This window comes from Lepus europaeus, chromosome 2 (genome assembly GCF_033115175.1).
Source record: "Lepus europaeus isolate LE1 chromosome 2, mLepTim1.pri, whole genome shotgun sequence".
In the NCBI taxonomy this organism is placed as follows: domain Eukaryota; kingdom Metazoa; phylum Chordata; class Mammalia; order Lagomorpha; family Leporidae; genus Lepus; species Lepus europaeus.
This window is the reverse complement of record NC_084828.1, coordinates 86,138,892-86,165,863: the sequence shown is the minus strand read 5'-3', so window position 1 is coordinate 86,165,863 and position 26,972 is coordinate 86,138,892. Positions and strand designations below refer to the sequence as shown.

Below are 26,972 nucleotides of genomic sequence, written 5' to 3'. Positions count from 1 at the left end.
GAAAATAGATGCAGTGTTGAAAAAGAGCAAAAATAAAAAGGAATGCACAAGGCAAGTAGCTTCTTTAAAAATATATATGCTTAGGCCTCTGATCATGTCATTCTCATGCTCAACACCTGCTGCAACCCCCATTTTCTTAGAGTGAAGTTCAAATTTCCAGGCATGGCTCTCAAGGTCCCCTTCCCTCTGATCTGCTCCTAGCTTGCAAAGCTGATCTCTTAGCTGCTCACTGGCCCTGGGAGACCCCTGGGCACTCCTTTTGTGCTCTGGAAGCAAACACTAGCATGTCCTTCCAGCTCTGATGTGATTGGCTAAACCCTCCACACTCCATCAGGCATGGCTCAAAATGCCACCTCGACAAATCAATGTTTCCAGAACTCTACTCCTGCGCCATGCACCCAAAGCACTACTTCTCACTCTCTGGAGTCTCCATGACTCTTGGTCTTATGGCTTTTTTCTCTCCATGTTGCAGTTAGCTGTATGTCCAGCTGTCTCCTGCAGCAGTCCATGACTTTCTTCAGGGTTATCTCACAAAGTTCTTCTGTCGTCTTAAGGGCATAGCACATAGTGCACACTCGTTAGCATCTAAATTACTGGTTAAAAATCTTTTCCTGTTCTGTTCTAGAGATGAGGCAGTACTGTAACTATAAATCATGCCTTATCCCCATTGTTGATGAATGCTTGGTCTCCTCAAACGTGGCTTTGCTGCCTGTGGAGGAGAAGAATGGTTTCCTCTAACCCTCTGCCTGAGCATTTTATGAGTAATCATGGGATTTCCAGCATGTGTTACCGTTAGCCTCTGTTTAGGCAGTAGACTGGGGATGCTCTAATGCCCACTAAAGAGGTTTAACATTTAAAAAACTTTGCATTTTAATTTAAAAAATGTTCAGTGAGGGTGGGTTTGTGGTATAGCCAGTAAAGCCACCGTCTGCAATGCCAGCATCCCATTTGGTTGCCCATTTACGTTCCAGCTGCTCCACTTCTCATCCAGGTCCATACTATTGTCCTGGGAAAGGCAGCAGAAGATGGCCCAAGTGTTCGCACCTTGCCTCCCATGTGGTAGGCCCAGACAAAGCTCCTGGCTCCAGGCTTTGACCTCGCCCAGCCCTGGCCATTGCGGCCATCTGGAGGAGTGAACCAGTGGATGGAAGATCTCTGTGTTTCTCCCTCTCTCTGTCTTTCCCTCTCTCTCTGTAACTCTAACTTTCAAATAAATAAATGCATATTTTTAAAAAATGTTCAGTTATTGAATCACAGACCAAACCAAACCCAGCAATACCAAGGTTCAAAGTGTATCTTGTACCTGTGACTATGTGACTCTGTGGGGTGGCAGAAATGATAAACCAGGACCAGGCCATGGAAGGCCTTGGTGGGGAAAATTGTGAAAGCCTGGGACTCTCATGGCTAGCTGCAACACAAGCTTTGGGCATGATAGGTCCCGGCTGCTCCAAACTGTGTCTTAGAAATGTGCTTAGGTGACAGATTGAAGGTCAGGTTAGATAAAAGTTGGGGCCAAGTAAAAAGGAAACAGTCAAAAGACTGTTTCTATTCTAATAGTTTAGACATGAGATGATGAAAGCCAGCACAGAACACCAGCCATGGAAACGAAACACAGGAACGAGGATTCAGGAAGAATTTGTAGAATCTTTGTGATCTGGTACCCCATTTGGTATGGGGGGAAATGAGGTGTTATCACTAGCTAAGTGGTGATGCTGTTAGCAGAAAGAAGCAATGGAGGAGCAAGGTCTCACGCCTGTTTGCTTAACTCGATGTCTCTATAGGGCATGCAGGTGGAGGTATCCAGTAGAGAGTTGGAAATTCAGCCCAGAAAGCAAGTCTTGGAAAGGAGCAAATCCTCACAGTCACTGCGGTTGACATCGCTTTCTTGGTAATCCTCAGGGGAAATGCAGAGGGAAAAGAGGAGAGGGCTATGTACACAACCGAAGACAGGAGCATGGCTTTATCTTTAAGCAAATTTGCTTCATCCCTCTTTATCCTTCATGACATACAAGGGTTTCAACAATGAGTTATGTAGTTACAAATGGGGACAACTTAGAATACAATTGATTGGAAGGATGTGACGGCCATTACCAGATGTGGCAGACTCTGTAATCCTCAACAATATTTCACAGCTCCAACTCTTCCCCACTTCAAAGGAAGGAATGAGTTTACAAAAGTGGGATCCACTAACCTGTTTGCAAAACAACTGCCCTTACAGGCCCCTGCCCAGAGGGCTTGACCAGGATAACTTCCGTCCCACAGAAAAGGACGTGTTTCCGGTAATCCTCCAAGCTGTGCGATTTCCAGGGCATGGTGTTCTCCATCTGGGGCAGTGGTGTCTTGGTGACAGGGATACTTTCTCCTAAAGAAGACGGTATTTGGTTAATTCTAAGTAAATTCAAGTAGTTACTGAAAACCAGAACTTGCCAATTTCAAGAAATGTTACAAACCGCTACAAATGCTGTCTTAATACCCGTATTCCATGATTCTGATGATTGTTCTTAGGGATGCTGGTAGACTTGATTCTGTTCAGATATTTATTGAAGACAGACTCATCTTTCCTACAGCTAGCCTGTGTGGCTTCTTGCCATAATCTACAAAGCAGATTATGAGAGCTGAGTTGTCAGTAACTATTCTCCCAAGTATGTGTCAAGCCCAGCACCATTTTAGGCAATGAAAGCTATAAAGTAGATGGATGATCATTGCTCTCCTGTCATTCACCCACTCATTTACCTGCTCACTCACCAAATATTTTTCAGCACTTATCCTGTGCTGGGTTCTGGGAATATAATGACACACAAGAGTGACCTCCTAAACTCAGTGAGTTGAGCTAGGTGTGGTCGTCCACACCATTTCCAAGTGACTCCTATTAAAGCCCCCTTTTGTCATCCCATTATTTTGCTCAAAATTCCTTTGGTATTCCCACTGCTCTTGCTAAATAAAGGCCAACCCTCTTGCTAGATTGCCCAAGCCCACCATAATCCAGACATCATTGCCTCTTATCCCACCACACAAGCTCCAGCCGAAGTAGCACACATGTATTTCCTTTTGTTGACTCCCAATCTTTGCTGGCCCCAGTCCTCTGCCTTTCCTTGGTGGCTGCAAAGCAGGATATTTAAAGTACAAGGAAAATTAGCTCTGAGTTCAAAAAAGATTAATTTCAGAGACAAAATAAAAATGTTAATGACATCGCTTGGCTCTTAGATTTAAAGAGCACTAGAATGAATTTAAAATTTCATCAATCTTTTGCTAACTGTTCAATTAGCATGGTAACACATCATCATTCTAATTTGGAAATAGTATTATGCTGATTATATTTATACAAATTTAGGTCTTATCTCTATTTCTAGGCAATAGCTAAAGGCAAGGACTATGTCATATTTTCTGCACCTCATTTTCCATAGTTGTATATAATAGGTTTGAAATATAAATTTCTTCTGAATTATTGGATAAATTAAATAAAAGCAATTACAGGGTTTTCTATGATGGTTTAATAAACTAGTTTTTTACCATGATGCTTATTTTACATCCTAAGGTGCAAGAAGCTATAAAGTTTTTATTAGTGATTGCATATTGATCAGGAAACTCTTTATCCAAGTAATTGTGCCTGTACCATTTTCTCTAAGACAATTATGATATTCACCCATTGTGTGGCTTTATAGAATGGCTTTGAAAAAGAAAAAGGACCTCTAGACAAATCTCTAATCACCATGCCACATTGTTTTTTGAAAATCGGCCTTTGTAAATGGCCAATACTAGTAAATAACCTCAAATGTTTGTCTTCCTTTGGATCACAGACCATTAATCCACAATATAAGCTTACACTGAGCCAATATTAGTGCAGTTTTACACACACACACACACACACTCACACAATGAATTTGGACAGGCAGATATTAATCAAAGATGAAAATCATTTAAAGATAATATTCCGGAGACAACGTTACAATAAGATAATTTTATACAGAGATGGTTCCCATGTTTTCTTTACACTGTTCACATATCAATAATAAATCTCGGCCGGTGCTGCAGCTCAATAGGCTAATCCTCCACCTGCGGCGCCGGCACCCTGGGTTCTAGTCCCAGTCAGGGTGCCGGATTCTGTCTCGGTTGCTCCTCTTCCAGGCCAGCTCTCTGCTGTGGCCCGGGAGTGCAGTGGAGGATGGCCCAAGTGCTTGGGCCCTGCACCCGCATGGGAGACCAGGAGAAGCACTTGGCTCCTGGCTTCAAATCAGCACGGTGCGCCGGCCACAGCGCGCCAGCCACGGCAGCCATTGGAGGGTGAACCAATGGCAAAGGAAGACCTTCCTCTCTGTCTCTCTCTCTCTCTCTCACTGTCCACTCTGCCTGTCAAAATAAATAAATAAATAAATAAATAAATAAATAAATAAATCTCATGTCTTTGTCTGTCTTGGGATTCCAAGAAAGGATGAATTCTCCTACTAAAGATGGGGTTCCTAGGATGGCTGGAGACAGTTTAGGGACGCACTTCTGGTTCCTTCTCCACTGTGGGGCTGCCTCCTGGCACCCAGAGAACACTCTGCTACCAAGTGGAGATCCCTTCCTCATCCGCCAGGGACCAGAGACCGCCACACGGTGCCAATGTTTGAAATACTCGGTCCTTGTTTATTTCCATTCTGATACCTGTGGACTGCACAGGATTTGAGAGCAGGGGATGTTTCTCTGTGATTTTGGTGACCCCTGCGGGTAACACGGTGCCTGGCACATAGCAGGCATTTCTGGACTTTTATGAAATGAATGATCCAAAGAAAGGGAGAAAGCACGTGAAAAACAGGAAGAAAGGAAAAAATGAAAAAAAGAACATTTTTGGTCTCTCAGCTACACCTGTCTGACCTGACATTGATGTGAAAGAACTGCTTATGGAAAGCCCTGAATACCCAGTGCAGGTCCCTGCGTGGTTTCTGAACGTGTGTCTCAAATAAGTCAGTAACTTGATGACTAGACAGGGAGGAGGTGGGTGCCACCGCTCCGCCCCATAATTAACCCTAAGAAAATGAAGAAGTAGTAGGTTCACGAACAGGCTCGAAACGAAAATGCCTGGATTTGTGCATTTTCTTCGCAGAAGTCACAGTTGTTGACATGTGTGCCATGTATGTACTCTCATGTCTTCTGTCTCATCCTGTAGTGTCAGCTAGAGTGAGGGCAGAAATTGTATCTTCTCCGTCATGGCTGTATCTCCAGGAGCGTGCCTGCTACTAAACACCCATGGGATGAATGAATGAATGAATGAATGAACAAATGCACCCACATTCCAGCTTCACCACTTTTAAGCTGTGTGATCTTGGGCAAATCACTTACCCTCCCCAGGCCTCAGATGCACCCAGATTGATAGAGTTGCAAATTACATGAAAAAAATACATGTAAAATGTTAGCAGGATGCTTCATACATGTGAGGACTAAGAAAAATGAGCTACTATTCTAAGAGAAAGTTTCAAAATATTAGATTTCCATCCTCCCTGCCTCACGATGATTATTTTTTGCCTCTTAATTCCTCTTGTTTGGGAGGAACTACATCATGAATGGGCTCAAGGCCTTGGGAAAAGAGGCAGAAAAAAAATGACAGGAGCGTTGGTATCTGGCTTTGGAATTTCAAAGGTCGTTCATCATTGGATCACATAGTCCAGGGACTTTCTGAGAGGGAAGACAAAGCTTTCTGCTTGCCATTCCTTCCCTCTACTGCATCGCTAGCTGCAGAAACATCCCTGGACTGCGAGGAGGAAGAGAGGCCCATGGACACCTCCTTGTTTCGTGGCCCTGAGAGGAGGCACCTGCCTCACAGCAGCAAATGAGAACATGCACCATCCGGGTTGAAGGCGTCAGGTTTGCAAGACCCAGAGGGGAGTGGGAGCAACAGGTATAAGGGCTTCCCTCCCACACCCACCTCGCCAACGTCTTGCAGAACTCAGGGTACCCAGGTAGGAGCTGGGAGACCTGCTGAGGATGGGGAGAACTGGCTTGCGCCAGACCCTTCCTACTGGATGTGTTCAGGAAAGGCGAACTTTGTAGCCAAAATAAAATCAGGTGCACAGATGAGCTTGTGGCACTGGGAGGAGGCGCAGGAGGTGGAGCAGCTGCCGTGGATGGGAATGCCAGCCATTGGCACCGAAACCAAGTCAGCGGCTTTGCCCCCCGGAGCCTTGCTGTCCTCACCGAAGGTCCTTGATGTCTGGGAGCGGGTGCCACCCCCAGTTCTGATTCTTTTGCTTGCTAACTCCACAGCCCTGGTCTCGTGGCAACTCAGTTCTCTCATTTGTAGGCTGATATTATAATAACTTCTACTCTAATTTGTTTTATGGCAAGACGAAGTGAGATGTAAAATTTATTTATTAAATGTAAGTTGCTATAGAGATGCTAGGAATGCAGTCGTTGCTATTTTCATTCTTCCATAAAGACTCCTGTATGCTAAGAACCACTTTTGCACACAGGGAGAAAATACTCGAGTTACACTTACAGACAAATGTCCCAGGAAGACGTCTGCTGGTTCAGGAATCTAATCCCGGTGCTCAGTTGTTCCACCAGAAGCCTTTCCACAAACAAGCACAGGAGTGGGAGGATTTATGTAGGCTATGCAATAAAGTATTTAGATCATTCTGGGAAGTAGAGTTTCTTGAAGCAGTTAATGAAAAAGAAATGTGTGTGTGTGTGTGCGTCTCCAAATGTATTTTTATAAGTTCTCAGGTTGCACAGATATTAATGCTACTGACTTTGTTTTTCTGGAAACAGTCACCAGGAAAAGCCACCTGGCCTTTTAAGGTCATTTTAGGTCAGTTCTGTACATTTCAAACGCAGTAGTGTGCACCATTTCTACTGCTGTGGAACTCTGAGTTTTCCTGAGAATCTACCAAGGTCTGTACACCGCAGTCAGTGAGAGAGAAAGAGCAGAGCCAGGGCAGTGAGCCTTCCCAGCCCTTCCCCCACCCCCACCCCCCGGTGTGTGCTGCCATGCTGGAGAGAAGCCATTCCTGCGTGCAGCAGCGGCTGCCTCGGCGTGAGCAGGGCAGGTCTTGCGTGTGAGGCTGGCCCGCTCGGTACTATGGCAACATTGTGGATAAGAGATATGATCTGCATGCAAATCCTCATCACCATTATTAGAAGGCAGCCAGATTTCAATGCATTACAGAAGTATTTGGTAATTATACGGTCATCTTCATGTTTACGACATTTTCTTGTCTCAATTTTAAATTAAGCAGACCCATTTTTAAAGTGAAATCTGCTGGTGGTGCACAATTCAGGAAACTGTAAGGGATGACCATTAAATTTTGGAGATGTTAAAGAGTTTTGTGTGTGCTTTTTTGCCTCCCATCCTTATACCATTTGGAAACAGAAAAATTCAACAATTTGTAAGTACAAAAGACCAATAGCTTTTATTTTTCTGTATGGCTATATGGTCTCTCATTAGAATGTTCTGTGCTTTGTAGGGTTGTTTTTGCCTGAAGAGTATTTTACAAATTATGTCTTGCTAATTACACACATACAAGCAGACTTTCCAAGCAACAAATGAAAACTAGGGCTGCATGAATGAATTGTGATTAGAGGACAAGTCTCCTGCTCTGAGAGATCGGTTGGAAAGATGAGCACAAAGGACCCTAGAACTGGTCAAGTGTCTCTGCCCTAAGGTGCAGCTCTGACTCCTAGCCCGGGAAACCTGGGTCTCAGTAGCTTCCCATTCATGGAGGACAGGGTTGGGCAGAATCTCCACACCCTCCCACTCGTGGGAGGTTTGGTGTTTTGGCCTGTGTTTTGTTTGGATAATATAGAAACTCATCTCACATCTATAAGGAAATTATGCTTCAGACTGTATAGGGTCTCACCCTCCTCTGAACTCTAAGCCTCACCCATAGGGCAATTAATCACCTTTGGTATGAAACAATTCTAGTTTTGTATCTATTGTGGCTTAACTTAGAAATTGTTAAATGCTTCCTGCTTGTGTGTATCATGTCTCCATTGGAAGGACAGAGATGACTGTGTCTGTCTCATCTGTTACTTTTTTAATATATATATATATATATACATACATATATACATATTTGAAAGGCAGAACAACATGGATGGAGAAAGAGAGAGAAAGAGAGAGAGAGAGAGATCTGCCAAACACTGTTTCACCTGCCAAGTGGCCATAATGCCAGGTCTAGACCATGTTGAAGCCAAGAGCCATGGTTCCATCCTAATCTCCCATCTGGGTGGCAGGGGACCAAGCATTTGGGCTATCATCCACTGCTTTCTCAAGTGTATTAGGAGGGAGTTGGCTCAGAAGAGTAGCCAGGACTTGAACTGCTGCCCCTATGGGATGCCTGTGTTTCAAGCTGCAGTTTAACCCGCCGTCCCACAATGCTGGTCCCCCTCATCTATTCATGAGCATCTTGGAAGGCAGGTAAGTCTACATGGATCTAATTCACTAACACCTGGCCTAGATGTTGGATAGGGGAGCAGAGGCTCCAGAACACTTGCTTACCTGTGAGCATGCCTTCATTCACCACACAACTCCCTTCAATCAGAACAGCATCACACGGCAACGAAAACTTCCCTGGAAGAATAAGAATATCTCCGGGGACCAGGAGACGTGATTCCAGCTCCTGTAAACCTGCACAACAGCAAAGTGTCCATGAGGACCTGGCTTTTCTTTTGTCCTGTTTTCACTTAAGAATGAATAAAGTGGCCAAGAATACTTATTAACCTGCTTGCCAAGAGCAAACAGTTTGCCTGTTCATCTACTCAAGCCTCTTTCTCTCAACTGAAAATTCCAGGAGAACAAGGATTAGGAAACTGGTTCTTAGGACACAGCAAAAGATTAGCTCAGTAAGAGAATCCCATCTGGATCTTAGTATGCAGCCAGTGCCCTGCCCACAGGGAGTACTCAGGGGCTTTAGTCAAAGGAAAAGTGCTCGTTGGCTCCTGTGTGCTTTTGTTGGCAGGGATCTTGATCCCCCATGGTAATCTCTGTCTCCTTGGATTGGAGCCTTAGGTAAGTTGTTCAAAAAGCACCTGCTGCCCTGGGGTACAACTCCTCACTCTCTGCAGAGAGCCAAGGCCACCCCACCTCAGGCTAGCTCAGAGCAAATGGCAAGTGCACATTCAGCATCCAGAAGTCCCATCCAGGCCCAGGTTCCAGATGGCAGTTCAAAACACATGATGGAGGGTCCTTCCAGATGGTCCGTTGGGGAAACAAAAGGTCCTTAAAAAAGGTTTATCCTCAACAGGCTAATCCTCCGCCTAGAGGCGCCGGCACACCGGATTCTAGTCCTGGTCGGGGCACTGGATTCTGTCCCGGTTGCCCCTCTTCCAGGCCAGCTCTCTGCTGTGGCCAGGGAGTGCAGTGGAGGATGGCCCAGGTCCTTGGGCCCTGCACCCCATGGGAGACCAGGAGAAGCACCTGGCTCCTGCCTTCGGATCAGCGCGGTGCGCCAGCTGCAGCACGCCAGCCACGGAGGCCATTGGAGGGTGAACCAACGGCAAAGGAAGACCTTTCTCTCTGTCTCTCTCTCTCTGCCTGTCAAAAAAAAGTTTATCCACTCGTATTCAAATGGATGAAATGTGAAGGGCAGTGGTAACTTGAAGTGACCCAGGCACTGGACAGGAATCGTTCAGAGCTGGGATGAGAGGGAGGCAAGCTAGGGGCCTAGGACATAAAACCTAACAAGGCACTCACTGTCAGGCACTGCAGATGCTGGCTCAGGATTTGCATGGCCTTGCCTCCTTAAATTTCACATCTTTGATGCCTCCTTTGTCTCACCGACTCCGAGTCCTGTGTTCTATCAGAAAAGCCCTTCTTCCTTGGTTAATTAATAATCAAGGACAAACAGAGACTGATTCCACCCTGAAAGAGTAGGATGGTGAAGCTAGCAGAACATATCACTTACCTTTGTCTTTGACCATGATTGTAACCTGGACTTTGTTGTGTTCCTCCACAAGGTTGTGCAGCTTGACTGATTGCTGCCAATTTAAAGTCAAGTTCAAGGATTAGAGAGTGCGTATCCTGAAAACCCCAAGATCTCAGTACAGAAAATGAGCAGCCTGCTGTCACAGCCAAAACAACTCTGGGCAAAGGACTCAGGTTCTACTTTTGGTGCCGTGGCTTCCTTGCTCCAACCACTGCCTCCACTGTACCCCTTACTGGCAGCAGCCAATGTTTTGTGAGTTTAATTCTACTTTACTCCCATGCAAAACCAGGTATAGCAATTGTCCCAAGGATCAATACCAGGGACCAAGGCTTCGCTTCTCCAAGATACACAATCAACAGAAGGAAGAACAATGAGATTGTGGATAGCTTACTTCCCTCTCCGTGCCTCTGTCCCCTTGTCTGTGGAACATCAGGGGATCTCTACCAGGCTGTACTTGCAAGAGCCTGGGACTATCTGGGTTTTGCTTTGATGGCGTATGGAGCAGCCATCCTTTCCTTTATGAAGCCAACTTTCCTGCTGGATAAATCGGCATACTGGACTCCCACTGCTCTGTTTTAAATCCCAGTGATGCTGCTTCGGTGCTATTTAGCCATTTTAACCCATTTTTTTCTTATCTGAAGAGGGAGATGGGCTAAGTTTTAAGTCAGTTCATTCTTACAAGGCCTTTTATGTACAAAACCGAGTTAACAGCTCATAAGTGTTAGTGATTAACAATAATAATATAAAAAAGACAGTTGCTGCTGGAGAAGCAGTTGTGAGACTATAACAACCAGAAAACTTTTCCTGATATTGAGACATAAGCTATGATTGAGCTAGGACTCCATGGAAAGTGGAGGAAATAGAAGGAGACCAGATAGTTGGAGGCAGGTCTCCCAGGATAATGCATGGGATGGGAAGGCAGCGGTCAGAGGGATTTCATCCATCCAGCTCCCCAAACTGATCAATGGGACACCAGTAGCCTGAAAGAGCTCAGTGCCAGGCCAACTGGAGCAGGACTATGCTGCCTAGGAAGCACTTCCCCTTTGAGTATGGATGCCAGCTACTTAGATCCTCTCACTAGAAGAGGCTTTGAGTTATCAACAGTACTTAAATGCGGCTTCCTCAAATTCAAATATATGACTTTTTTAAGTGTCAAAGTATTTTGATCGATTCTGCTGATAATGTTTAATGTTATAGATGTCACTAAGCTAAAACAAACATTACACACAATTAGGTAACTTTCACCTTAAGAGAACATAATGAATGTAGTGTTAACATTCAAAAGGAAAAAATATATATATTTTACTTCCACATGGCACGAAAAGCTAAATGTCACTAATTTGGACCAGTTGAAAGGAAGAGGTGCTGCAGCTGTGGGTTACATATTTGCCCTCACACGGCTCCTTGGGGCTGGACTGCTGGGTTGCACATTTCCATGATAGAAGCAGCTGCGAAGTTGGCGAAGTTGGTGCAGTTCTGTAGTTAGAACCCTGGAGTCAGGCAGGATTCCGAAACGCCCACCAGGCCTGTGCATGAATCAGTCACACACATGGGTCTCTCTAAGGAGATGAACATCCTTCCTCCTAAATGTCTCTGAGGTTATCTTCTTGCTTAGCAAACTCCTTCAGTCACTGCCATTTTAACTTCTGCCTAGCTTACAAGGAAATCTAGAAAGTACATAAATGACTGAAATTATTAGTATTATTAAAAGACTTATTCATTTGAAAGGCAGAGCTACAGAGAGGGAGAAACAGAGATGAGATGGAGAGGGAGAGGGAGAGGGAGAGGGAGAGGGAGAGATCTTCCATGCACTGGTTCACTCCCCAAAATAGCCACTACAGCCAGAGCAGGGCCAGGCTGAAGCCAGGAGCTAGGAGCTTCTTCCGGGTCTCTCACATGAGTGCAGAGGCCCAAGTCCTTGAGCCACCTTCCACTTCTTTCCCAGGCACGTTAGCAGGGAGCTGGATTGGAAGTGGAGAACATCCGGGACTCAAACCGGTACCCATGTGAGATGCCAGCACTGAAGGTAGTGGCTTTACCTGCTAGGCCACAGTGCCCATCCCTCAAATTATTATTATTTTTTAAAAATTTATTTTATTTATTTGAAAGACAGAGTTACAGAGAGGTAGAGACAGAGAGAAAGGTCTTCCATTGTTGGTTCACTCCCCAGATGGCTGCGACGGCTGGAGCTGCGCTGATCTGAAGCTAGGAGCCAGGAGCTTCCTCTGGGTCTCCCATGTAGGTGTGGGGGTCCAAGGCCATCTTTTACTGCTTTCCCATGCCATAGCAGAGAGCTGGCTAGGAAGAGGAGCAGCTGGGACTAGAACCGGCGCATATATGGGATGCTGGTGCTTCAGGCCAGGGCTTTAATCCACTGTGCCACAACACCAGCCCCATCAAATTATTGTTATTGTTTAAGTAGTTTAAAATATCAAGTACCTATTATGTTCCAAGTGCTTCAACTATATTGTCTGATTTCTTTTTAATACTCAAAGCAATCCTATGATCGCCAGTGAACATATAAGAAACAAAAACAATGGAGTTAGAAATGTTAAAGTAGCTTTCTCACCATCCTTTATGAAATATTAAGACTGATCATTAAACTTAGGTCCATCTGATGCTAAAGCCTTTTCTGATGATGAATAAGTTCATCTGGGGTTTGAAAACAGCACCTCTTCCTGTGAGGAGAGAAATCTCTTTCCTTCCAAGTGTATCCGAAGTTATTGTTTTGCTTAGTGAATCTTCTCAGTCAATGCCATGACAACTTCAGCATAACTCAAGAGGGGGAAAACCAAAACATTTGGAAGTGGGAAAGTAGGAGTTAATAATACTTGACTGCAGCTCTCCAAACTCACTACACTGTAAGGCTGGGTTACAGACTTAGCATTCTGTGTAACCTGCCATGCTCCGTGCACCTGCTTGTGCTCTTCCCTGGAATGTCCAACCCACTTTGCTTCTAGCAGATGCTTTCTAAACCTCCATAGAAAGCCCTGCTCCAATGCCACCTCCACTCCTAACATCCCCACCATTCCCAGGAACATGCATCGTTCTACTTCCTGTGTCTCCACCTGTGTTGGGGCACCGATGGCCAGGCGAAGCAGCTCCTTGCTGTCAGGGCAGTTCTATGGCTCTACTAGGGTCTCTCACATAGGAGATCCTCAGCAAATAGGTATTTTATGGAAGCGAATTATTCTGCTTCTGCCAACGGCGCTGGAGCGGGATAATACAAGCATCCTCTTTGAGCTAATGCACACTCAGAAACTCTACAAACAGGTTTCTATGACAACTAACCAGCCGGGAGAAGGCAAGCGCTGCGATGCTTGCTATGATTGTGAGGCTCGTTGCCTGATTTTCATCAGGCCCCCTCTGGTTTCTGCAGTCCCTGTTCAGTGGGACCAGGATCAGTTTCCAAGGCTAATCTGCATATTGTTATTATTCAGCATCTGTTGCTGCTCTTCCTTGTGTTTGCTGTGGCTGATTTCCTCCACCATCGAGTAATGAGGGCTTTAACTCAGGGGCCGCTTGAGCCTGCTCAGTTATGACTGAAGGCAAAGCCCTCAGAGCTGTTTCCAGCAGCCACCCATGGCAGAGCCCAGCAATGCAGCATGCAAGCGCAGTGCACTGTAGGTACTTGAGTGCCAAGCTTGTCACACACACCTGCTCTAAACTAGTCTGCAGGAGTGTTTGTAGCTTAGACGGTAAGGGTAGATGCAGGAAAATAGCTTTTTGGACTTCAGCAAATGCCTCTCCTCTTAAATTTTCAAAAGCTTATGTTTGTTTAGCTAAGTCTTTAATTCAGTGAAATGGCGAACTTCGCAGTGGCTTAGTAGCATGATGTGGAGCTGGAGATAGAGGCTCCTCTTTCATTCTTGCCAACCCCATCCCCAAATCTCCCTGTTGCTGCGCAGTTCACAGGTCACTTTGAGATTGTGCTCCTGGGAGAGTAGAGTACGTGACTAGGAGTCAGGAAGCCCAGGGCTACTGTTTCTGAGTGAGTGTGAGCAAGGCACCTGGCCGCCTGGACCACCCAGTACTTCCCTCTCTGGGGCAGGAGTACAGAAAAATAGTGTCTTTTTCATTTTATAGTTTGCCACTTCCCGCAACCCGCACACATAATCACGAATGTGGGGACCCATTGTGAACTGTATAGTTCTGAAAGATATTGATTGTTAAGGACTTGTGATCTAAACTGAAAGACAGCTTCAGGAGCCCGGCCCCTTGTGTACAGTATTATTACAAGATGCCTTCCAGGTTGCGTCAGATAAGCTTTGATTAACAAATACCAGCTGTTAATGGATTTAGTGTTTGTCCTCTAATACCTTTTCATTTTTTCAAAGAAAGACTTTGCAATGCTGCCATCAAGTCTGCAATTCCCATGTCAGCCCCTGTTTTCAGCAAAGCAAATTAAGGATCTGTTAAAGATGCAGAACCTGAATGTCTAAATTCCATTGAGGATTTAAAAATAAATAATAAGCAAATTATAAATGGAAAAAGCAGGGATTACCTAACTCGGGAAGGGGAGAAGTTCATAAACAAATCAGGAAACTCAGAAGTCATTAAAAAGAAAGAGAGAAAAAAACCATATTTGACACTACATAATTTTTAAAGTATTAGGCCGGCGCCGTGGCTTAGCAGGCTAATCCTCCACCTTGCGGCACCAGCACACCGGGTTCTAGTCCCGGTTGGGGCGCTGGATTCTATCTCAGTTGCCCCTCTTCCAGGCCAGCTCTCTGCTGTGGCCCGGGAAGGCAGTGGAGGATGGCCCAAGTGCTTGGGCCCTGCACCCTCATGGGAGACCGGGAGAAGCGCCTGGCTCCTGGCTTCGGATCAGCGCGATGCGCCAGCCACAGCGGCCATTGGAGGGTGAACCAATGGCAAAAAAGGAAGATCTTTCTCTCTGTCTCTCTCTCTCTCTCTCTCACTATCCACTCTGCCTGTCAAAAAAAAAAATTTTTTTTAAAGTATGGCAAAAGTCAAAGTCCAATGAAGAAAAGGGAGAATGAAAAAGAACTTTCCCACATAGAAGATAGCTTCACACAAGAAGAGAATGCAAAACTCCATTAAACAAAGGAAATGTGTATACTTGCTCTGTTAATCAGAGAAGTGTAAATTAAAACATCAATTTGTAAAAGCACACAAAGCTGAACATTTTTAAGTATTAATATATAATAGCCAATACTGGTCAGGACCTGGGAAAATCGATGCTTTGTATGTTGCCGAGAGAAGGAATTATTTCACTTCAAGAAAATAATATGAAGGTACTTCAAAAAGTTCATAAAGATGGAATTCAAAGAGAAGTTTATTTTGGTGCAACCATTTTGAAATTCATGAAATTTTTTTTCATAATATGCATTTTCCATGAACTTTTTGAAGACTCCTCTTACAGCAACATCTATTAAAACTCAAATTACACATATCCTTCAATTCAGTATCTGGGCTTTTGATTGCTATGCTAAATGCAGGGGCTGGGGATGTGGTGCAGCATGTTAAGCTGTTGCTTGCAACACTCTCTCTCTCTCTCTTCAACACTCTGTCTTTCAAACAAATAAATAAAACTTTAAAAAAAAAACACTCATATGTAAGAACATACCTATACTGTAGTAAAGTTTAATTCAATGATATTTGTGGTGGCAAAATTTTTGAGAAATAACCTTTTTTCTCACAAATAACAGAATGGTTGAATAAATTATGATATAACATGGATGATCATAGCTTTATTTTTAAGCATGATTTGGAATTGTTCATTTACTTGCTAGATTGCCATTACCTATATATAGTAATGTGGAAAATGGAAGTGCCAGGTTAATGTGCATGGTAAGACCTTATTTTAATTTAAAAAGTAATCAAATCTCTATAGAAATTTGTATATGTATGTGCACTTAACAGAGTAAAAAGGATGAGAAAATACATTCAGCTGATGATGATATTAATAAATTCATGTATTTGGGATGGTGGTGTTTGGACTTCTTTGGTGGTTTTCCTTATAACAGTAACTTTTAGGTATTTGGAATGCAATAATCACTTGCTATAAAATTTCTCCAAATGGCAGATTCTTACTATCTATCACTAAGGAGAGTTTGATTCCATAGGCTGGAAGCTCAGGAATGTCAGATAATTTTCCCCCTGAAACATTGTCCTACAGAGTATATAGAATCAAACCTATTTTTCCCCTACAATCCTTCCCCTAAATTCCAAGCAAAAATTCCTATTTCTTTTGGGTACCCTTAAAGAAATGGATATATACATGATCAGAGTCAGATAGATGGAATTAGTTCTTAGTGTTATACAGCACAGTGGGGTAACTATAGTCCACAATAATCTATTATATATTTTCTTAGCCAGAAAAAAAGAGATGAACTCCAAGGTCCAGTAGTAAAGTAACGACAAAGAGGTAGAAATGTTAATTCCCATGATCTGGTCAACACACAGGATGTATGTGTATTAAAATATTGCACTGTACTCCATAAACTTATATAGTGGTTATTATTCAAAAAACATTTTAATGTTTCTTAAAAGCAAATAAATTGTAAAAAGAAAGATATGCCTGAATTCCAATTGTGTAAATGGACATTATGAAAGAATTTTAAGAGAGAGACTGAAATTTGTCACAAGCATTGTCTGCGAAATGTGGAGAATAAAAGCAGTATTTAAGTCAAGGGCACCATTGTCCTTGACTCTCAGAGTCCATCTGAAGACAGCATTCATGAAGACTTCCATTGATAATCAGAGTTGGTAAAGACAAAATCTACTTGGCCTTTCTAATGCCCTTCTCCCGAGATGCCATGTTTGGTAAACCCTTGCATTTTGTTTTTTGATGACTTACATTTGACAAAGCAACTCCTTGCTCTCAATGGAAATTCCATAGCTTTCCTTCCTTAGCAAGATGCTAAATAGAATCCAACGTAATAAAATCCAAATGAGATTTCAACTCTTACCTGTCGCAAATCATATACACTCAAGACAATGGACATAACAGTCAAGATGATGATGGCCACAGAGTATTCTATGTAACCTTGAGATAGCCACAACGTGAGTGTGAAGGCTTGAAACACATAGAATGGATTTAAAACCTGCAGGTACAAAAAGAGCCAAGAAAATGTCATCTTTTTATAGAATTTTTTTTCCATTTTCCACAACATAAGGTAACCTTTATTATTTAAGAATTCACATAAAACTCCATTAATCTGGGTATAGATAATGTTAAGCACATAGATATTGATACATTGGAAGCAAAATTATTTTAATTATAAAGAGCCGTGCTCACAATTCAATAATTCAATTATTTATTTGGGATTTTCAAAAATATTTTACCAGATACAAAATCCAACAATTTACCAACTTAAACAAATATATAATGGAAGACAAACATGCTTCAGTCTTTTTTAAAAAATGAACTTCCATTTGGAACATTTTTATTGTAGGTTTATTTTTCATATAATCACATGGGACAGATTTAATAAAGTTGTCCACTGAAGATGAGAGATTTTACTTTTACTTGGGTCATTTAAAATAACATATTCTTTAGGTCAAAGGTCCCTAAGAGTTGGTTGACTTAGCATGGCCTTTCCCTTCAGGAGGGATCCTGAAGAGAAGGTCTTACCCAAGGCTTCCAGGACAAGTGATGGACAGATGGTGTCACCAGGTCCAGGTCCGAAACCAGTCATCCATGCATGCACATTTTTGATCTCATACTAAATACCAGAGGTTTTGGGTAACTTCACATGTTTTTAAATTCCCACAATTTTCCTATTTTGGTTAGGTTGACACTTCTATTAATGATTAAAGTACAGAGGACAGATTTGAGGAGCTGGAGCGATGTTGGATGATACACATACAGTGAGCAGAACAAAGCAAGATTTCTCTTCTTGAGGAATGTCTCTTGATGGTTATTATAATTCAGATGAAATAATGACCCAACCACTGGTACACTTTCTTACCTCAACTGTCTATAATTAATTTCTCTTTTAATCCTAAAAATGAACCAGCATCTGTTAATGAGTTAATAGGTTGTATCTCAAGGGTTTCTTAAACCCTTAGATATATTTTGTTCACTAAAAAGCTTTTGTTCCTTAATGTTTCTTACTATCTCCATCCCAAGTGTTTTACTTACAAATTATAGCTATTATGTTTGCTTGGTACATAGTGCTCTAATTGTAGATTATGCACTAATGATAATAGGATTTTGAGTTTATACAAATCCAGCAGAAAATTGGTTAAATAGTTCTTGGAGATGAAGCACCATCATAATTAATTTGTCCCTTATTCAGTATTCTTTTGAAACCAGATGTGAAGAAAGTCTTACTTGCATATTTTCTAATAAAGGTCTATTAAATACGTGCCAGAAAATATTAACTGCTTTCCTAAGAGACCAGACTGACACTGGGGAGAGTTTTGGCTATTAGAAAATGTACTTGATTAAGAAGTTTAAAAGGGCCAGCGCTGCAGCTCACTAGGCTAATCTTCTGCCTGCAGTGCCGGCACCCTGGGTTCTAGTCCCGGTTGGGGTGCCGGATTCTGTCCCGGTTGCTCCTCTTCCAGTCCAGCTCTCTGCTGTGGCCCAGGAATGCAGTGGAGGATGGCCCAAGTGCTTGGGTCCTGCACCCTCATGGGAGACCAGGAGGAAACACCTGGCTCCTGGCTTCGGATCGGCGTAGCTCTGGCCGTACATTTGAGGGGTGAACCAATGGAAAAGTAAGACCTTTGTCTCTCTCTCTCACTGTCTAACTCTGCCTGTCCAAAAAAAAAAAAAAAAAAAGAAGTTTAAAAAATTACTTGCTTTTTGATACTTCCGGAGGCTATATGCATGTGGGGACACCAAGTATATGGGACATCTTTGTACCTCCTGCTCAATTTTACCGTGAACCAAAAACTACACCAAAAAAGTAAAATTTAAAACAGCAAAGGCAAGCACAGGGGAGAAGGAAAATGGTGGGAAAAAGATACCTCACTTACAGTGAAATAATAATGAATTCAAAGCACAAAAGAAAAATAAGGTAATAGCAAACAAAGCCACTAACAAATGGAGACGCCATTCTCAAGATATGGAAGTAATACAGCAATTCGAAAAAGACCAAAAGCAATATGCTTCAAATCCTCAGAAATTACAGAAGGCATACCTTGCCCCCATGCTATGGACTCAATGTCTATGTTCCCCAAAATCCCTATAGCAAAGCCCTGTCCCACCTTGGGATGCTCTTAGAGGTGGGGCTTTTGGAAGGTAATTAAGGTGAGATTCAACCCTAAGAGTAGGGCCTCCATTATGGGGTTAGCATCCCTATAGGAGGACAAAGGCCAGCACAAGTTCTCTCTGTCCCTCATGTGAAGACACAGTGAGAAGCTGGTGATCTGCAAGCCAGTAGGAGGACCGTCCACGGGAACTGAGCATGCAGACACCTTGAGCATGGACTTCTCAGCCTCCAAAACCATGAGAAAGATGTTGATCAAAGAAACCAGTCTGTAATACTTATTATAGCAGACCAAGCTAAGACACCACTGCACCACCACCACTACAACCACTATGAAAAACTTGAAAAACCTAACCAATCAAATAAACAGATTTTAGAAACAGAAATCTGTCCCTCATACTGGGAAGAAACTTTAAAATGGATTTCAATAGAAAATAATTAGTTGTTGAAAAGAGCCAGTTATAAATCATAGAAGAAACGTGTATATAAATTTTTTTTCAATTTATTTACCATTAATAGATAAGTATAGATAAAATTTGCAACACAAAGTTTATTTACATCAAAACATTCATGTGCTCCTTAAAATTCCCCTGAGTGCCAGAAAGGAAAAAGTAATGGACACACAATAACTCTTCAAAAAAATGAGTTAGTTACCTGTTTGACAAGCAGCTTCCATATGGGTTGGATTTCAACTTCAATGGTGTTGGGTCCACACACTAATCTCCTGCAGGAGATTGAATATCCGTTAGTGTCTCCCCTAAAAGCTCACTGATAGTGAGTTCAGACCTGACTAATCACCACTAACTTCTATGCTCTTTAGAGATTTTTGTGGCTTACAATAAAAAATAATGTGTAAGTACGTATTCCTAAAATACTCACACACTTTTATAATGAAAAGTCAGAGCATGATGGATAAAGTTGTTTTTCTAGTATAAAAAAAATGCCTTTGTTACAACCCAAGGAATCAAAATGAAGTTATAGCAATATTGTGAGTTATTTGTTGAAAAATAATCTGACTGACTGAGGCCTAGCAGGCTAAGCCTCCAGCTGTGGCACTGGCATCCCATCTGGGTGCTGATTCAAGTCCTGGTGGCTTCACTTCCAGTTCAGCTTCCTGTTAGCGGCCTGGGAAAACAGTGGCAGATGGCCTAAGTGTTGGGCCCCTGAACCCATGTAGGAGACCCGGAAGAAGCTCCTGGCTCATGGCTTTTGATTGGCCCAGATCTAGCCATTGCGACCATTTAGGGAGTAAACCAGATAGAAGACGTCTCTTTGTTTCTCCCTCAATCGCTCTGTAACTCTGCTTCTCAAACAAAGAAATAAATCATGAAAAAAAAAAACCTGATTATATCTTAAGAGTGCTAAAAACACATAAATGAATAGTTTCTTCATATAGTCAGGTGTTCTTCATTGCCCTTGATGTTGAAATCATGTTGATTTACCTTGGTATCTCCAGCACCCAGGGCAGGCTCTTAGCACTGAACTGAATGAATGTATAAATGAATGACTCCAAATGAAGTGAAAGATAATATATGACCTTCATCACCTTGTAAATATACCAGCACACTTCAAAAAGTCTGTGAAAAATAGAAGTAGGGGCCAGCACTGTGGTGTAGCAGGTATAGCCAATGCCTGCAGTGCCAGCCTCCCATATGGGCGCCGGTTCAAGTCCTGGCTGCTCCACTTCCAATCCAGCTCTCTGCCATGACCTGGGAAAGCAATAGAAGGTGACCCAAGTCTTTGGGCCCCTGCACCCCTATAGGTAACCCAGGAGAAGCTCCTGGCTCCTGGCTTCGGATCTGAGGCCATCTGGGGAGTGAACCAGCAGATGGAAGACCTCTCTCTATCTCTATCGCTCTCTCTCTCTCTCTCTCTGCCTCTGCCTCTCTGTCACTCTGCCTTTCAAATAAATAAATAAATCTTTTAAAAAAAGAAAATAGAATTAAAAGATAAGTTTTTTTGATGACCCTAAATTTAAAAATTCATGCATATCTTTAAACAAAACATATTTCCATGAGTTTTTTGGAGATCTCGTGCATACATTACTCACAAGGGGTAATGCACATAAACAATACAATCAGAAGCTCTCATATTTGTATAACATATTATAATTCACAAAGTTCTTACAAAAATCCATTGGATTCTCACAATAATCCAAAAGACAGGGTTGATAGCCTGTTTTGCCAATGGAAACAAATGCCCCGTATTCTACATACTCTCTTTTACTTTCCAAATAGACATAGCTATAGAATAAAATATGCCTGTTTATAAATATTAGAAATACTCCTCTATTCCTCACATTTCAAAAAGGATACTCTTTCTCTTGCTTATTAGATTGTCATGTTCTTCACTGTGTGGACCAGATTTAAATTTAACTATGTATGGTGTTTATTAAAGCTTGACAATTGATAAATAAGGACAAACATGAAGTAGCTACACGGATGGGAAATCTTGGCTGCAGAAATGGTTTCCTAGCAGAATATATCTACATCTATCAACAAGAATTCTTAAATGTATCAAATCAGTCATTTAAACATTTTGTGCTATTAAACCAGTGTGTTTTTAATGACTTTGAAAACTTTGTATTTCCATGTATTAAGCATTGCATCTGAAATCTTGTATAGTTATACAATTTCTATGGCCTTTTGCAATATTTTCCAAGCATAAGTGTCTTTTTGGAAGAGAGAAATTTTAAAAACAACAAATCAGGAATTCTTATATTCAGTGTGTATAGGAATTACAGGGTTGCTAGCTAACAATGCAGAATTCCTCCATTCTCTCACCCCAATAAAAAACCTTTGCTTCTACCGAGTTAACAGGACTAAAAGAAAGGAGCCCAAAACCTGTACATTAAGTACCAGATTTCTTCTTAAGAGTTGGTGTTTCTGGCTGACAGCCAAAAAGTTTAGGCAGGTAATGTCTCTTAAAAAAAAGTGAGTGGAGAGGGCATTGTGGTGTAGAGGGTAAAGCCACCTCTAGTTCATGTTCCTACTGCTCCACTTCTGATCCTGCTCAGAATCCCTGCTAATGCATCTGGGAAAACAGTGGAAGGTGTCCCAAATGTTTGGGTCCCTCCTCCGTGGGAGACCCGGAAGACACTTCTGCCTCCTGGCTTCAGCCTGGCCCAGCCCCTGCCCTTGTGGCCATCTGGGGAGTAAACTGTCAAATGGGACACCTCTCTGTGTCTCTGTCCCTCTCTGTGTCTCTCCCTCTCTCTGTCTCTCTCTCTGTCTCTCTCTAACTCTGACTTTCAAATAAATAAATAAATCTTTTAAAAAAAAAGTGAGAAAAGAAAGGTGACTGTTAAGATTCTGAGGATGATATGTAATGCTTCCCTTTCAGATGCACCAGGATCTGCCATCTCTAAAAGCCATTGAAGGAAGCAGGGACCATATATCACTGTGAATTACTAAGCTGTGTAAGCATTTCCCAATCTGTGTGCATCTATAGGTACAGTCTCCTGTGTGACACTAGTTTTACCTCTCTCACTATTCAGTTTAAGTCTCCTAGACAATAATTAAATCTTTATTTTTGGATCCCTAGTTCTTTGCAAAGTACCTGGCACATTACAGGTATTTAGTTAATAAATCAATGAATGCATTTTATTTATTCTGCAGCTATCTTTGGAGATCCATTAATCAGGATCTCCTCTTGGTGTTGCAGACACAAAAGTGAATAACACAACTAGCTGAGCAAACAACCTTATCCTCTGTTCACAATATAATGCAATCACACTATTGTCTCTCTGAAGATTTGGAGTATTAAGAAGCTGGTGTTTATGGAGTTATTTGAAAGTATCTGAGGAAAGAATGAGAAAGATAACACAAAGAAGACTATTCTCCAAGCCAAGGAGAAGAGATCAAGTTTTATTGGATTACTTTACTCTTTTGGTCTTTTTTAATGAGTTTGCCTAAGAGGAGAATAATTTAGAATATCTTTCTGCTGCCAATAAGTGAAGTGGGATTATGTCAAGTTGATGAAGCGTTATGCCAACAACGCCCTGATGATGACCTATTGGAGAGTTCATTTTCTGCTGGCAGAGCGGACTCTCAGGGGTTATTATGAATCCTACCTGACCTCTTGCTCTTCACTGGTCAGGCCCAATCCAAATGTATGATGGATGTCATAGCAGGAGTTGCTGTCTTCTAACAATCTAGGGTGTGGTCAGGACAGAAACCACATTTCAGCTCACGGCAGGGTTCTTCCCCCACGTCTTGATGTAGTGCTAAGAAGTCATACTCACCCAACTTTCTGAAATCTCTTCTCCAAGTTGACCCAAACATACCTGAGCTTCTGCACTTGAATGCATCGCAGCTGCAATCACAAATGTTAGAGAACAGGTGTCATTCACAAGGTAAAGCCCATCAAGAGAAGAGAATGTGGTTAAATGCAAGTTGTCACAAGTCTCATTTTCTTCAGTTTATAACTGTCATTATTCCCAGCCCAACAATGTCGCGTTGAGACCTTTCATTCAGTAACACTTATTTTTATTGTTTCCCTGCAAACATGCCATAATGTCACTCTTAGAACTACTTACTTTTAATTCTGGCTTCATTACAGCTTGGTTTATGACAGAGTGGCGATCAGCCACTAGGGGTTCTTCTGGGTTCTTGCTTATAGGAAACTTCAGTGTGGATAAGTAGAGGCAGAAAACCTTCTTCCTCATATACCTTTGAAATTCATCCTGGGAAAGGCAAACAAAGTTTGTGAAATTCTAAATTGTTAGTCAATAAGGTGCCAGACCAACCAACTACCTACCAAGTGCTGGACCAGTGATTCTCAAAGTTTGGGACAAAACTTCATTCCAAACAAGAGAATCAGCATTATCTCAGAACTTAACAAAAAGATAAATTTTTAGTCCTATCTCAGATCTACTGAATCAGAAACTTGGGGTAGGGGGTAGGGGGAGGATAATTGATGATCCTCATATTTTGGGTCCTAACACTGTCACTAATAGTGTAATAGCTAAGAGCTCAGCTCATTAGCTTGATATGACAGGAATTTCTGCTGCTGGATTGGAGAAAGTGCCCTTCATTCTTGGGTCAAAAGGAGAGACTGCAGAGTGGAGAAATAGTTTGGCCATCTCCTGTCTTGGCCTAAGGAAGCTCTTTAGCTAAGGAAGATCCACTCTCTGGAAAGTGATCAATCACTGGCAGAAGCGATGCGACGAGCAGGATCATGACAATTGACAAAGATAAGCATAGTACATACGGTTGTTCTCAGCAAAACAGTGTCTGCTTCTTTCAAGGGGCACTGGAGGCAGCTGGCCCATACTCCCCATTGGGGCCTCCAGTAGAATACCAGCTGAAGAAGCCCACAGGTCAGCACAGATGTGAGGAGGCAGAGGGCTCGCCGTAGACGCTGGGTACGGTAACCAAACACCTCCTGGGGAGTAAATCAAAGATCACTCGAGTTTTCTTTCTCCTATATCATTTTGTTTCAAGAAACACAAACTGGGGCTGGTACCGTGGCATAGCGGGTCAACCTGTCACCTGCAATGCCAGCATCCCATATGGGCACCTGTTCAAGTCCTGGCTGTTCCACTTCCGATCCAGCTTCCTGCTATGGCCTGGGAAAGCAGTAGAAGATGGCCCAAGTGCTTGGGCCCCTGCATCCACATGGGAGACCCAAAGAAACTCCTGGCTCCTGGCTTTGGATCCACCCAGCTCCAGCTGTGTGTCTCCTTCTCTCTCTGTAACACTATCTTTCAGATAAACAAATCTTCTAAAAAGAAAAAGAGTCATCTCAGGTCTTTACAAAATATGTCATGTTTTGGACCAGATTTTAATTAATTAATTAATTTATAATATATTTAAAATGTTTTTTTTTAAACTTTTATTTAATTAATATAAATTTCCAGTGTACAGCTTATGGATTACAGTGGCTTTCCCCTCCCATAACTTCCCTCCCACCCGCAACCCTCCCCTCTCCCGCTCCCTCTCCCCTTCCATTTGCATCAAGATTCATTTTCAATTCTCTTTATATACAGAAGATCAATTTAGTATAAAGGTTTCAACAGTTTGCACCCACATAGACACACAAAGTGAAACATACTGTTTGAGTACTAGTTATAGCATCAAATCAAAATGTACAGCACATTAAGGACAGAGATCCCACATGAGGAGCAAGTGCACAGTGGCTCCTGTTGTTGACCCAATAAAATGTTTTAACATCATTTTTGGAAGAAAATGATAAAATTATAATGGATATGACTCACACTCATGTATCCAGCTTTATCCACATTCAGGCTTATTTTATGATAGCGTGATTGAGAACGACTGGAAGTATGAATAAATGTACGGTTTCTCAAAACAATATGATGGGGGCCGGCACTGTGGCCTGAAGTGCTGGCATCCCATATGGGCGCCGGTTCTAGTCCTGGCTGCTCCTCTTCTAATCCAGCTCTCTGCTGTGGCCTGGGGAAGCAGTAGAAGATGGCCCAAGTCCTTGGGCCCCTGCACCCGCGTGGGAGACCTGGAGGAAGATCCTGACTCCTGGCTTCATATCGGCACAACTCCGGCCATTGCAGCCAACCAGGGAGTGAACCATCGGATGGAAGACCTCTCTCTCTCTCTCTTTCTCTCTCTTCCTCTCTCTTCACTCTGTGTAACTCTGACTTTCAAATAAATGAATAAATCTTTTAAAAAATGATGATATAAATTTAGAGATTATGTCTGGGCACAACATGCCTCAAAACACAGTTTATATTTATTTAACTGGAGGGTAGCATGCTAAAAATTTTGTACTTTTAGTAGCATTTTGGTTAATAGTTTTCTTAAATTGAATAAAAACTTTAGATATGGTTTTAGGGAAAAAAAATAGTCCTCCTCCCAAAGGAAGTTTTGTTTACTTGAAGCTGATTCCTTGTTCTTAACTCTTATAAGGAAATTTCATAACATCACTCTTTTATCTCGAAGACTGAATTGTAGTGTGTTTTGAAGACCCTGAGGGATGGTGGTGATGAATGACATCTTTACTATTATCCCGGATCCTGCTGTTTTTTATTTTTTTCTGTGACTCTGGACCCCCATATCCAGATCATAAAACTACAGTGTCAAGAAAACAGGTTGTGGGGTGTACAGATTCAGCCCGGCAGTTAAGACGCCAGTGGAGATGCCTGCACCCTAGCCCAGACTACCTGGGCTCCATACCAGCTCCATTCCCAGTTCCAGCCTCTTGCCCGTTGAAGCTCTGGGAGACAGCCACAGTGGCTCAAGGAATGGGGCCCCTGTTTCCCACATGGGAGAGCTATATTGAACTCTCAAGACCCCAGCTTCTGTTCCAGCCCAGGCCCAGCAGTTGTGGGTATTTGGGGGAGTTAACCAGCAGATGGGAGCTCTCTGTCCCTGTCTGTCTCTCTTTCTTCCCTCTGTCTCTCAAATAAATTGATGAATTACATTTTACTGAGTTTTTATAGCACTTTTGATCATGGAATTATGACATTTCAGAGCATGCCGTTGTATACAATTCTCTTGGCCTAACTCTTTGGAAGTTTTCATCTTCAAGGTTGTCATTTTCATTAGCTTTTGTCATACCTCTGTAAGAGATCAAGATTATAACATAAATATAATGCAATAATATTATTGTTGTATATTTATATTTTAATTTTATTAATTTAATAAAATTTAATTTTAATTTAATAAAATTAACAATTTAACTATTTTAATTTCATATTTGGGCTGTTGAAAGTAAGTCTTAAATGTGGGGGACAGGTCCTGGGTAAATAACAGAAGAGTTAAGTTTCAGTCACTGCTCTGCGCTGTGTCAACCATGTGACCTTAAGTAAATCATTTCTCCTCTGCAGTAGCCTGATTTTCCCCTCTACAAAACGAGAAGCATTATAAGAGTTCCTTCCTCAAGACTATCACCCTCCAGGGGAAATTTCCTC

The 26,972-nt window shown here is 42.3% G+C and overlaps 1 protein-coding gene across 1 annotated transcript in view; it reads right to left on the bottom strand.

Moving 5' to 3' along the window:
• Positions 1-26,055, bottom strand: part of ATP13A5 (ATPase 13A5) — a 100,266-nt gene extending 74,211 nt beyond the window's left edge. Inside the window, exons 1-10 of the mRNA XM_062181248.1 lie at positions 25,987-26,055; positions 24,296-24,469; positions 23,622-23,768; positions 23,328-23,398; positions 23,157-23,237; positions 19,739-19,808; positions 16,835-16,969; positions 9,879-9,951; positions 8,474-8,602; positions 2,192-2,362 (exon numbers count right to left, since the gene is read on the bottom strand). Of these exons, the coding sequence (XP_062037232.1) occupies positions 2,192-2,362; positions 8,474-8,602; positions 9,879-9,951; positions 16,835-16,969; positions 19,739-19,808; positions 23,157-23,237; positions 23,328-23,398; positions 23,622-23,768; positions 24,296-24,469; positions 25,987-26,055 (1,120 nt within the window). The remainder of the gene's footprint in view (positions 1-2,191; positions 2,363-8,473; positions 8,603-9,878; positions 9,952-16,834; positions 16,970-19,738; positions 19,809-23,156; positions 23,238-23,327; positions 23,399-23,621; positions 23,769-24,295; positions 24,470-25,986) is intronic.
• Between the last annotated feature and the right edge of the window lie 917 nt (positions 26,056-26,972).